The following is a 13,331-nucleotide window of genomic DNA, read 5'->3' on the forward strand; positions in this document are numbered from 1 at the left end:
TATGTATTGTTTAAAATTTTACACATTATAGGTGGTCACAGTATAAATGTATAGAGTGTCATTAAAATACTGGCTGTTTTTTTGTTTTTTTTTGTTGTTGTTGTTTTTTCTTTGTTTTTTTTTTGGGGGGTGGGGGTGGTGGGGGCGTATGGTTTTTTGTTTTTTTTTAAGAAAAGACCAACCTACTTGACCAATTAATAAGAAACGAATCTTCCCACACATACATACATTTAGTTTATTTATTCTTTTATCCAAATTAGACATATTCAGTAAGATTTTCATAGATTTCAATAAATTTCTGTGCTCAAGGATGAACATGATATATCTTTAAGTTGTAAATATTTTATATTATAACATAAAGGTCTACTAATGTGGTCAACTCTATTACAACAATATACATGTATTTGACCAGTTTCATTTCATTATCATTGATATAACGCAAACATGTCAATATGTCGAACATGATCAATCAATCCAATTAATCAAGGTTGTTGGTATTGCATTCTCTTGTAGTTTGTCATAATAGTGTTCTTCTGACAGGTGCGCTATTCATAAAAGAATTGTATATTAACCCTATTAGGATCAAACAGTATAAATAGAAATTGTCATGTTAATTTCTCAGTATTGGCTTTTCTTTGTAGGATAGATACAACAATGTTTTTCACAATGCTGGTCTCTGATAAATATACTTGTAACTGACTAATTAGTCTGCTTGCAATCTAAATAATTTTATTATGTAACAAATTGTTTTTTTTCTGAACAATTAATTCAGCAGCACATCAGCTGTCCTACTTTCTAACTTTCTATTAATTTCTGTTCGTTTCTTTTTGTTTCCATTCGTTTCGACACTCCTTATGAACAAGTTTGTATTTTTAGTCAGTCATTACTCTATAAACGTTAATTATTGGGCAAGGTTACACTTTAAATAAAGATACACAATCGCGGTAAATTTTCTATAGAACTAGTGTAAGAAAATGATTGCAACAAGAGATTTCAGTAAAAAAAGAAATTCCTCTGAATGTCATCATGATTTTAAGTTTTTAAGACGAGACCATGGCGGACACTAACAATCTACAAAACATAAATAACAAAATCCTATAGTTATAATAATTATTTCAAACTTGTATTTTTACATGTTAATTGCTCAAAATAAAGTTTAGATGTTTATATTATAGTGAAGTACGTTTACTTCAATAAGGTTCGGTGTAAACAAATTTGCAGTTAAAAGACAGCAAATGGTTAAATAACGCAAATAAAGTAACATTAAAATGTCAGTATGTCGAGCATGCGCAATGAAGCCAATTAAAGCTATTGGTAATGCATTCTCTTGTAGTTTGTCATAATAGTGTTCTTCTGACAGGTGCGCTGTTCATAAAAGAATTGTACATTATCCCTATCAGGAAATGGTTTCCGTTATCTGATTGTTAAACTGACACACCATCGCACAATTAATGCGTTTTATTGATTAACTTGTCTTATTGGTGATTAAGAAATTATAGACTGGAAAGCACTGCAGACATTATACAGTATGCGATAGGACTTTTGTTACATATTTTTGTGTTTAAGACGAATGGTTGCCTTTTTAGGTTGGCTATCTACTTATGTATTTTAAAAGGTCATTTTTGTACAGATATTCCATACATATTAACACCACACTTGCCAACTTTCGTTCTTGTACTTTGCCGTCGCGCTAATTCCATATTATCAACGATAGCATTTAATGGTGAAATAGTATTAATTGGCAGTAAGGTATCACAGTTATAAAACAATTATTCTAAACCTTATCTTTTCTTTTGAGAGTGTAAATTCTATGCCAATTTCCGACCGAATAAATTGCTGAGTTTTAGTTTCTACCTTTCGTTAAATTGGCTTACATTTTGACTCAAATACACATTTAATTTGTACATGTTGAAACGTGCTAAAATAAAGTGTGTGTACTTTCCATCTGTATCCATCCATCTCATGAACAGAGTCAATTCAACTGTACACTTTAGTAGCCGGTGCTAGGGGGCGTTAGGAATATAGCACATTGCATCATCTCTCATGACTAAATCATACCAAGTCTACAATATCCACCTAATTAATTTTGTTACATTGACCTTTAGGGATCCCCTATTTCGAGAATATTGATATTTATTTTGGCACAGATATTTCAAGCACTGTACAGAACTTTGTGCACGTGTACTTGTTGCATGGTTTTTGGCGATCCCAATATATTAACACTAACAAATGCACAATTTAAGGACATTTAAGTTCTTTTTTAAGTATTCACTTGTAATCGCCAATATCACATTATATAAAATTAATAGAAATGCATACTGAACGATTTTCTTGTCGTGTTCGTTTTACTTTAATTTTGTTCAATTCCACCAAATTTATCATCTTGAATATTGTTAAATCAACCCTATAATATGTTGCTTGCTTTCACTATCTTCTAAATGACCTTATACTATTTTCGTAATTAAAGTTCTATTAAAGACGTCGTTTAAAATTTAAATGAGCCGCGTCACGACAAAACCAACATAGTGGGTTTGCGACCAGCATGGATCCAGACCAGCCTGCGCCTCCGCGAGGTCTGATCAGGATCCATGATGTTCGCTGTCAGTTTCTCTACTTGTAATAGGGTTTGTAAGCGAACAGCATGGATCCTGATCATACTGCGCGGATGTGCAGGGTGGTCTGGATCCATGCTGGTCGCAAACGCATTACGTTGATTTTGTCGTGACACGGCTCAAATGTCTGAGAGTATTATCCATATCCATAGACAGTCAAATCGACTGTCAAATTATCGCCTGATCGAATGATTTCATTATTTCATTTATAAACGAATTAGTTTTGAAATAGCAAGTGTAAAATATTATAGTAAAATAATAAATCAGTTTGGGCACTTAAAACAAAAAGATGTGCAAAGGATAATTAGGAAAACTATGAATTATGGGGGGCATTAAATTTTAAAAAAAAAACGTTTTTCTGTGCTATTAAAGCCCAATTTGAGTGAAAAGCGTTGCAATGCTTTTCAACTTTTGGTCATTCTTCACAATGAAAATTATTATAAAAACGGAAAAAGCGAATAATCTGAAATTGTGTACACAAGTTATTGGTCTAAACCAACATCAAATGGAACATTAATCTCGAAAAACTATTTCCATTACCGTCGTGCGAAAAAGCTAAATGGAGTCGCTTTGAAATATCAAAGTTTGATCAATTTATGAGAGGTGTGACTATTTGAGTTATTTACCTTTTATCGTGATAGATGAACTTTTTTATATTGCATAAGCCGGTGCTTGGGAGGGGGCGTCAGATATATTGTACTTCCCATTATAATTTCATTATAAACAAACAAAATAAAACCGAGTCTGAGTTTTTTTCAATTATTTCATTCGGGTTTCATTTATTTTTATATCCTTTTATTTTCTGAAGAAGACATTAAAGTCAAAACTTGTAGACTGTGTTGTTTTGAAAGTTTACATTTTTGCGATTTCTAACGTCATTTCACTCAAGGGATCTCTTCTTCTCAGACAGATTTTTGACATTGAGATCCTTAGACTACCCGACATAAGAATGATTGATTCTTTCTTCTTTACATTGTAGGTACAGGAAATAGAACATTAATGAAAAAATAACTTAATATGAGCTCGAACTGGTAATATTTAAGATGCAACATTTTAAGGCACATTTTGTCTGAGAAACGAAATATATTTCCTTCTCTAAAAAGGGCAAATTTAAGTTTTATAATGATAAGGTAAAGGTTTAAGAACATGTAAGATGTATATCACTTGAAAAAAGTAGCACAGAATGTGAAACTATTGGTCAAAAAAGTAACAAATCTAAACAAAGTATAGTATTTTTACTTCGATACAAGATACTTAATCACTATAACTGTAGTTATTGACAAAAAGCAACAGAAGAAAAGGATGGTTCTGAGGCATAATGGGCCTTTTAAAAAGCTGTTGTTCGGTATATTGCCATACTGGTCAGTTTGTAAAACAATTCAGGATCCTTTCAAGCTGAATTCAAGAAAAATACATGTATAAGGAATACGAATTACCTTTTTTCTTACACAAAAACATATTAGTCTTGAATATACCCGGTATTTGGTTTGTGTATTATTATTGAACGTTGCAACAAGTAGACAATTGTGTGAAGGCAAATTAAATCTGCTAGTATTCAACCACGGGGAATATACCTAGGGAAATGAACTTAGAGCCAGCAGAATATATCAAATCTCGTAAATTAAACGAAGTTATCCTGGATTGCAAAGTTTAGGTAAATCAATCTATTATTGATGTATGCTTCAAACATTTTAGCAAAGCTTCAAGATCAATCTTGATATTTATTGATAATACAGGAGTGCTCAAGGGTCAAATAAATGTTGGTCCTTGCGTGAACTGAAACATTTGAGCCGCTCCATGACAAAACCAACATAGTGCGTTTGCGACCAGCATGGATTCAGACCAGCCTGCGCATCCGCGCAGTCTGATCAGGATCCATGCTGCTCGCTATCAGTTTATCTACTTGTTATAAGGTTTGTAAGCGAACAACATGGATCCTGATCAGACTGCGCGGATGCGCAGGCTGGTCTGGATCCATGCTGGCCGCAAACGCACTATGTTGGTTTTGTCATTGTGCGGCTCATTTATGCTTACACTTGCCAGTTAGATGTAATTTTTTTTCTTACAGATTTGACTATTCATAACAAACGTTTTTCATGTTCTAAGTATAGATTAGCTATTTCTTAAGCACTAAGACATTATATAGATCTTAGGTATGGAGTATCAAGATAAGACTTTGACCATAAAACTCCACCATAAAAACCGTATATTCTTGTTCCTTGGGAAATTTAAGTTTCTGTAGACGTAATAACGTATTACTTGTTATCTGTTTTAACGGGATGATCGTCGGCATATGTGACAGATTCAGCATGCTTTTATCGTTAAACCGGCTATAAAATAACCATTATATCACGACAATTGCGTGATGGTGTTACATAGAAGACACGTATTTAATGGACCTTTAATGAGAAAATGGAGTTTTAAATAATAAGATGCTAGTGCAAGGAACTGTGGTGAAATCATTAGGAATTTCTTAAATTATTTCACTGGCTGAAGAACGTTTTTATCAAAACATAAAAAATTTGAAAAACTAAATGGTGTCTTTGTCCTGGTTATCATAATAGTTTTGAACATAAAAGGTGACCAAGATTATTTAGAAGCGTAATTTCAAAAAGGTAAATATAAGGAGAGCTTTCAGAGCTGATTATCATGACTAATGTTATGTCATATTCCAGTTACAGACATAACTTTAACAAATGCAGGTATTTAATTTTAATCTAAATCTATTGAAAAACAATCCAGTTTACTAAAACCCATGTCACACCAGGACCTCTTAATAAAAGCATAAAGCTGAGGTATGAGCAGTTATTTAAGATGTCCCAAGCATCGCCAAAGCAATGCAGTAGCATTGCCAGTATACACGTAGAGGTTACAGAGCGACAGGTGAATAGTGAGACAGGGACATTACATTTAATTTGTTTGTTACATAATTGTTAAAATTATCTGAAACATAAAATACAAACACTTACATATTTCAGACGGCTTCGTGAACATTTGATAACTTACGAAGACGAGGTTAAAAGACATGCGAGTCAGAAAAGCAAGTTTAAGAATGTTGACCTTCGCCTTTGTAGACTCTGCTTCAAAACCAAGTTTGCTGACGGTATCGGGAAAGCTTGCTCCGACTGTCACAAACGTGTTTGTAATAAATGCGGCTCCTTCTCACAATCAACATGGAGTGCAAAGAAAAATAAGGTAAATCATGTTATTTTGGTGTATTATAAGTAACTTCGATACTGACAAATAACGCATTTTATAATATGATATTAAATTAGTTAAAAGAATATGTTTTAGTTTATAATTCACAGCGAGTTCATCTTTGAGATATATTTTTGAAATGTTATTTGTACCATTAAGAAGTATTTTGATATATGATGGAAGGCCAGTCCATTCAGAAACTTGGCGAACGGAAGTATTAATTTAGATTATCACAAAAGCTCTTTCGTGCATATATGTTCAAAATTCTTAATCACATTATTACTGGAAATTATGCGACTGTTTTATTATAAAGTAAAGTTATGTTGCCAGAACGGGGGGGGGGGAGAGAGAGAGGGCAAGGAAATGGACCACTTCAGAAATTAACAATTTTGAAATATTTCATATTTGGTTAAAGTTGCGTGCCTCAGATGAGCTAAAATATTTCAAGAAAATTAAACTTGAGAAAAATATACTGAGATTTTAAGAAAAGTAAAAAGATTCAAGTAATTTAATAATTTTCAATGTTAAGTGCGATTAGTGGTCGATTATTCAGCACTTATGAACATAGATCTACTGCGTGACTAACTCAGTAAGAGTTAACTTTGCAAATTTTGACCTCTTTTTGGAAATTTACATAGGTTGTAAGTCCCGTTTTTTTATGTTAAAATTACTTTCTTTGTTCACCACTTAATATTTACGTTTTAATACATTTTCAAAATTTTACATGAAAATAGGCAAGAATCTGGAGGCATGCTGCTTTAAATCTTTAAAATATCAATGTGACTTAGTAATAGTTTCTATAGTTAATATTTTTTAAATATGTAATTTAGATAGTGAAAGGTAAATGGCGATGTAACATGTGTCAGATGAAGAGAGATGTCGTAGCTAAAACAGGTGTCTGGTATCATGGAGATGACGGACCTGTTATACCATCTCAGAAGTTCAAAACCAAACTGAGCATCTCTGAAATTGACTCTTCTGAAAATGACGTAATAACTTACACTTTCATTTTTTTAACATGGCTGACACTGTTTCTTTGTTATCGTCGAATTCTTTTTTTCTTTCTTTCTTTCTTTCTTTCTTTCTTTCTTTCTTTCTTTCTTTCTTTCTTGTTGTTGCTGTTTTATGTATGTCTGCGTGTGCGTGCGTGCGTGTGTGCGTGTGATACCAAGATCCATGCAAACTACATTTTTCCATATACAAATACATTGTTTACGTGTCCATTGCGACAGTGGGGAGTGGGGACTACGCATATCATTTTTAGAATATGAGTGTGCATATACGATGTATATAACTTTTCTGTTAAGAAAAGATTCTATAAATTTAACCTATTTTTGAAACCTAAAAATTTGCGGGCCCCTTGCCCCGGGGGTTTTAAACACTTTGGTATATCACACCCTTTTATCACCCATTTATTTTATAAAAAATTTAATTGTTCTTATGTTTTTCGCGACTCGCAAAGGGTTAAAATTTTTAAAAAAATTAAAATGTAAAAAATCATAAAGAAAAAATTTTCCAATAAAACTGTGGATAAAAACCACGAGACTATTTTTCATACATTTTATATTGGGAAAACCGGGTGCCAGGAAAGGGGCTGTTTTTAATTAATTTTTTTTTGTTTTTTAAAATGAATAAAAATTTTTTGGGAAAAAAAATTTCAAAAAATTAAATTTTCGTTTTAAGAAATTGCATTTTTTGTGTTTTAGCGATAATTGATTTTTTAAATTTAAAATTTTGCTTTCGCTTTTTTTAATTAAAATAAATTTTAAATTTAAGTCGCATCCGAACTTTGTATTAAATATAAATCAAATATGTACATGTATAGTATAATCAAAAAAACTTAAAATACAATGTACATGTAAATGGTCATTCTTATACAAGCATTTTACATGTATCATAATATACAATCCATTAAACATTTCTCTGTACATGTATATACTAGCTAATTTGAGAAAAAACACTCTAAATACACGGACTGGGTTTGTATCATTTTAATCCCAGAGTATACTCCTTTTTGAAACCTTTTTTTCGTCTTCACACGCTATTAAAAATTTATCTCAGTGGTGTTCATGGGCTCAATACTGCAAAATAAATATTAACAAAAAAAAACAACAAACAACAACAACATTAAAACTGTATGGCAAGGATAGCTCAGTTAATGATAATAAGAACACATTTATTCCAAGATATCACAAACCTTTAGTTACTTTTAATCAAATTCAAACACAAACACAAAATCACAATACAAAATCAAAGAGAGAGGTTACATGCATTGTCAGATTTATAATCATACAATAACACGTGATAGATTTGATTAATAAAACATAGCTAGTCATTCATCTAGAGAAATATTTCTACTAAACCAAATGTATTTTTTTAAAAAAGAAGGAACAAATTTTTAACAATTTATTTTATATATCAAGCCAGGTGTATAGCATTGTAAAATTTAATGAAAAATAATGTATCATTTCATATCATAAATAAAAACCAAATATCACAATCGATATAGTTTTACGGTTCAGATATTCCTCTAACAGATTCTGCATAAATTATTCAGGGACCTTTCATGCATACAGAACCCTCCTCCCCCGATACTAGACTAAAAATAAACATTGACGGAAATAAAATTGTATCAGTTCCATATTATAGATATTTTCAAATCAGAATAATTCATCGGATATAAAGTATGAATTTTAAATCATAAGTTAACACATTCAAAGAAAACTATTCAAACATTGATAAAGGAATAAGTTGAATGAACGGTGTTTCTATTTAAAGGGTCAGCATCAATTCTCAACCACCGATCAGACGCCGGAGAACGAGGACAGGGGGGAATCAGACGTTTTTTCTGAAGAATGTTCAGGTACATCACGACTAAAAACAACCAAAAGGCCTCCCAAATCATGGTAAATATAATATATTCTCCAGAAAACTACAAAATATATTGTATTTTTGATTTTGTAAATAAAATTTTATCCTGATGATATCAATAACATTTTCCATTTATAACAAACCAATCCAACAGAAAATAATTAATTCGTAACGTAAGACTACAGGTTCGATAAAACTTGATTTGTTTTTATTTCTTCTTTTAGATTTTATTAGTTATTAATAAATAATTGCTATTACAGAAGACAATCTATCTATGATACGTAGTATCATAAAACCATATACCGGATTATTTTCGCGTACGGCAAATTTCGCGATGTTGGCAGTTATCTTATTTTAGCGATGTTGGTGTAACTTTTATTCTTTATCATTTATAATTACATTTTAGTTTACGGCGCCGTAGTATCTCTCAGTCTGAAGTAGATGATGAAATTGATGACGGAATTGATGATGAAATCAATATAGAACAGTTTCAGAAAGAGCGGCAGTTATGTCGTATGCAAAGGCATAGTAAACGATCCAGAAGGAGGTAATTTTGTCGGATTTAAGTTGGAGCAAAACCTCTAGAGACTTGCTTAAATTATGATCAAAAAGTAGAAAAATATCGTGTTTTTTTTTCTTTAATTCTTACATTTTTCATTCATGATCGTATATAAATCAGTGTGAACAGACAATCTAACTAAAGTTCAGATCTACTTTTTTTTCATGTAGATCTGATAACCACCTTATATCGCCTTTTTGATAATTCGGATTTCCAGAAAAAGCTTTTTTAGCTATGCAATCAATCCGGTTTTTGCAGATAGGCATAAGAAGAAGAATCAAAATACCGTTGTCCGTGGAAGTTAAGCAAATTGTTGATTTTTGTTAAAAAAATATATAAGAAGTAATTTTTTAAAAAATTAACGTGAAATAACAGAGTCAATCTTAAATGGGCAATATTGTTTTGCCAGTTTATTTGTCGGCTATATGGACAATCGAAATTGTGAAAATTACCTACTCAGTATTGGTTTTTCAAGGGTTAAAATTACAAATTAGAAATCTCATTTCTTTCAAAATAATAAAAACTCGCCAATGATTGGTTGTTGAAAAGACCGCGAGAAGGTGACAACCTATGAGTCAAAGTTTTGCTTTATTATGAGCTGATTTTAATCAGATTGTGCGAATAGATGAATTAGAAGTGCATTTCGACGCTTGAAAAGGCGAGACTAGCATTTAATCACCCAAGCGCCTTGTCATGTATATACTAGAGTACGGTATTTAATGTGGTCCTCCAACACTTATTTTTAGTCTCACTTTATTTTGTCAGCCGTAATATCTTTCTAACTCTTGAAGTTTTATTTCAAATACTCCGTTGAATATGCAGAAACAAAATTGATATGTTGTACTTACATAATATTTAATGTACTGTACATGCATTTGCACGTATTTTAACCATTTGAACTTATTGTTTTTTTATGTTTTCTAAGACTTCGAAGTGGGAGTATGTCTGAATGGAGTTCTTGTAGTAAAGACGGATACACGGACAATGAGAAAACGAAAGATGTATCCGGAAGTGACGTCGTCGCACAAGAAAACAGTTCCACGGATTATTATCAATCTACGGACCAAGATCGTTATTCTCACAGCGACAGATCACCTGATGTTAAAGCAAAAAGTTATCGTTCTTCAAAACGAACACCATCAATTATGAGTCTTGAGGAAAATGTGCGCCATCGTGAAGATGGTGCAACAAGACATTCGAGTCGTTCACTTTTCCGACAGAAACATTCTTTAGATTATATGTGTGATCCAAGAAGTGCAAGTCACGAAGAACAAAGCCCAAGTAGATTAGATAGACGAGATGGTGCTTCAAACAGTGAATCAAAACCTGCTTCTAGAAATAATAGTGTCGAATCAATTAGACACAGACGTCAGAAGCATTCCGCATTACGTCACCAACAATCAAATGACAACATGCCAATCATCGAAATTTCAAAAAATCAAACTGATGATGTGCCTTCTATAAATAGCTCAAAGGAAAATCTTCATAAAAGGAATAAATCCAGTGGATTTTATTTAGACAACAGTCATTCAAGCGAAAGGGAGCAATATGCTTCAGGATATCCATGTGAACCTCGCATATCACGTGACTCAGTTTCTTCTCAAGATTCTAATTTATACCGAGAATCTCGTTTCTCACGAGAATCGTGTACGTCATATGACTCTATCGACATGTCACCGGTACCTATTGCTGGAACAGCGAGGCGAAAGCTAGAGAGACAGAATGAGACATGTTATAGCAGTTCATCAAGTATTTTCTCTGACAATAAACCATATCATACGAATGAAACGGCTCAATTTGAGTTCTCTGATGTATCTCCGTCCAAAGTTGAAAGTGTTCAGGATGAAATAGAAAGACAAAAGTTTGCTCAAAAGTTACCACGGAATATGAAGAAAGGGCTCACTGCCAACAGGCTTTCATCAAATAGTCTTTCTCCTGATATGGCCTTACACAGAAGTCATCGAGAAAAAAGGTAATAATTTGAATTATTTCTTTATACTTTTAGTATTTCGCATTCCTCTTTAATTTTTTCATTTTCGCCTAAAACGAATTTATCAATTTTTTTTATATATATTTTGTGTCGACCTTTCGCCTGCAAGAATATTTGTCTGCGGTTTTATCGATATTAAAGACATAAAAATATATGTGTTATTATTTTACCGATATCAGAATACAGTTTTATATAACATTCTCAAGAAAAGACACATTGGGTTAATATTTTGCATATGAGACATCAAGTAATGATTGCATCATTGAAATTTAGACGTTCGATGTGAAAACGATGACGTTGTAGACAGAAACGTATTTTCCAAACTGCCCATGATGACGGAAAATGCTCTGAAACTTGCTAACATTCTGACAGAATATCAAGCTCACTATTTTATTTTATTTTACTCTTATTGTACATTTATCCACAATTGGGGCTTTAAATTATCATTTGTAAAAAGGTTTCTGATGACAGGAACATTTTTATGTGAACGGTGCATCGAAAAAAACTATTTTAATGACACACAGTTACAGGACAAGACAATATTCGGAACGACCAAATTTTCCTATGTATGTAAGTAATCTGTTATGTCACTCACTGTTAAGGTCATAGACAAAGGGTTATTCGTTATATATACTTTCCTATAGTGTGAAATGGCATTGAATTGATGGACTCTGAGTGATTTGAAATTAAGTTTACTGTGTGTCATTAAAAAGTGATGTAACTTCGGTGCACTTATCCCATTGATAACTTTTTCATCATTTGAAAATATAACAAATGAAAGTTTTAAGGCACATGCTACAGTTACATAGGCATAAAGGCCTATTGCAAATTGTACAATAGAATTTGTTTAAACTATAAATGAGCTTAGATCAAAAGTAATTGTGTAAATATGACCAATGTAATACCAACACTGCATGTTTACACTTCTTAAACTGACTATTGTCGTTTATAAACCAGTTCAAGACATATTTGTGAAATAAGCCTTCTTATCAATTACAATAAGAAAATGGCATATTTTAAAATCTGCCCTCTAAAAAAAGGGAGGACAACTCTTTGTCCCTTTCTCGTAAGAGAAGGGGAACCCTGTGATGCGTGTATGTGGTAACTTTCCTTACATGTCCTCGCTGTATGTACGTGGTCGCATGGTCGTAAACCTACAATAAAAATATAACGTTTTCAAATGAGTATTGGTACGGAACAGTCTGGTGCCAAATTTTAATCTTCTTCAAAAACTGTTGAAATCGTAATAAAGCCTAATTAGGACTTTGTTACCTCTGTTTAGTAGTTGTAAGAGCCTAAGTTAAGGCGAAAAAAACTTTTTAGGACTGCATGTCCTAATTAGTTAAAACTATTTGGAAGTTTTAAAAGTTATTTGGAGAAATAAAGTTCTTATTTGTTTTTGGTATATAAAAAAAAACTTATAAGAAGGTACAAAGTTCAAATTAGGTTTTAATTTTACGCTTAGAGTTTTAAAGTTGCTCCTAATATCTCTTTTATTTCTTATTAACAGGCTTTATAACTAAACTTCTTATTAATACATGTAGTAACAATGTGACTTTAAGAGGTAACAAAGAACCTTTAAAAACTCAATATAACGTTTTCAAAAAGTGTTTTTAGAATATTAGAATTTTGCAAAACCGGTTACACCTTTTGAAAACATTGTCGTTTTATTTGAGATTTTCGACCATGCGACCACATACATGCATCGAGGACATGTAGGAAAAGTGACCGTGCGACCACATACACGCATCACAGGAATCCCCCTTCTCTTACGAGAAAGGGACAAATAGTTGTCCGCCCCTTTTTTAAAGGGCAGACTTAAAAATAATGCCATTGCCTTATTGCTATTGATAAGGAAGCTAATTTTAACAGATATATCTTGAATTGGTTTATATATAACGATAGTAATGCAAACCGAACGGGTATCAGTTTACGTCCATTTAAGTCCGCTATTAAATTTTGAGAAGATCATATTTAAGTTTTTGGAAAATTTTTAGTTTTAAGATATTTTTACTTTTTAATCTTTGTATATGACAGAATAATCTTAATTTTGCAAAGCATGAACGTTTCTAAAACGTTTCACATGCATTAGATATCGGAG

General features: G+C 32.1%; 1 protein-coding gene across 1 annotated transcript in view; it reads left to right on the plus strand.

Annotated features, from left to right (window-relative positions):
- The window catches only part of LOC132732519 (regulating synaptic membrane exocytosis protein 2-like), a 39,446-nt gene that overhangs the window by 8,022 nt on the left and 18,093 nt on the right, over positions 1-13,331 (plus strand). Inside the window, exons 3-7 of the mRNA XM_060718966.1 lie at positions 5,591-5,807; positions 6,641-6,799; positions 8,589-8,716; positions 9,088-9,228; positions 10,166-11,212. Of these exons, the coding sequence (XP_060574949.1) occupies positions 5,591-5,807; positions 6,641-6,799; positions 8,589-8,716; positions 9,088-9,228; positions 10,166-11,212 (1,692 nt within the window). The remainder of the gene's footprint in view (positions 1-5,590; positions 5,808-6,640; positions 6,800-8,588; positions 8,717-9,087; positions 9,229-10,165; positions 11,213-13,331) is intronic.

This window comes from Ruditapes philippinarum, unplaced genomic scaffold (assembly GCF_026571515.1).
Source record: "Ruditapes philippinarum isolate M1 unplaced genomic scaffold, ASM2657151v2 ctg576_1_1_1_1, whole genome shotgun sequence".
NCBI classification, from domain to species: Eukaryota; Metazoa; Mollusca; class Bivalvia; order Venerida; family Veneridae; genus Ruditapes; species Ruditapes philippinarum.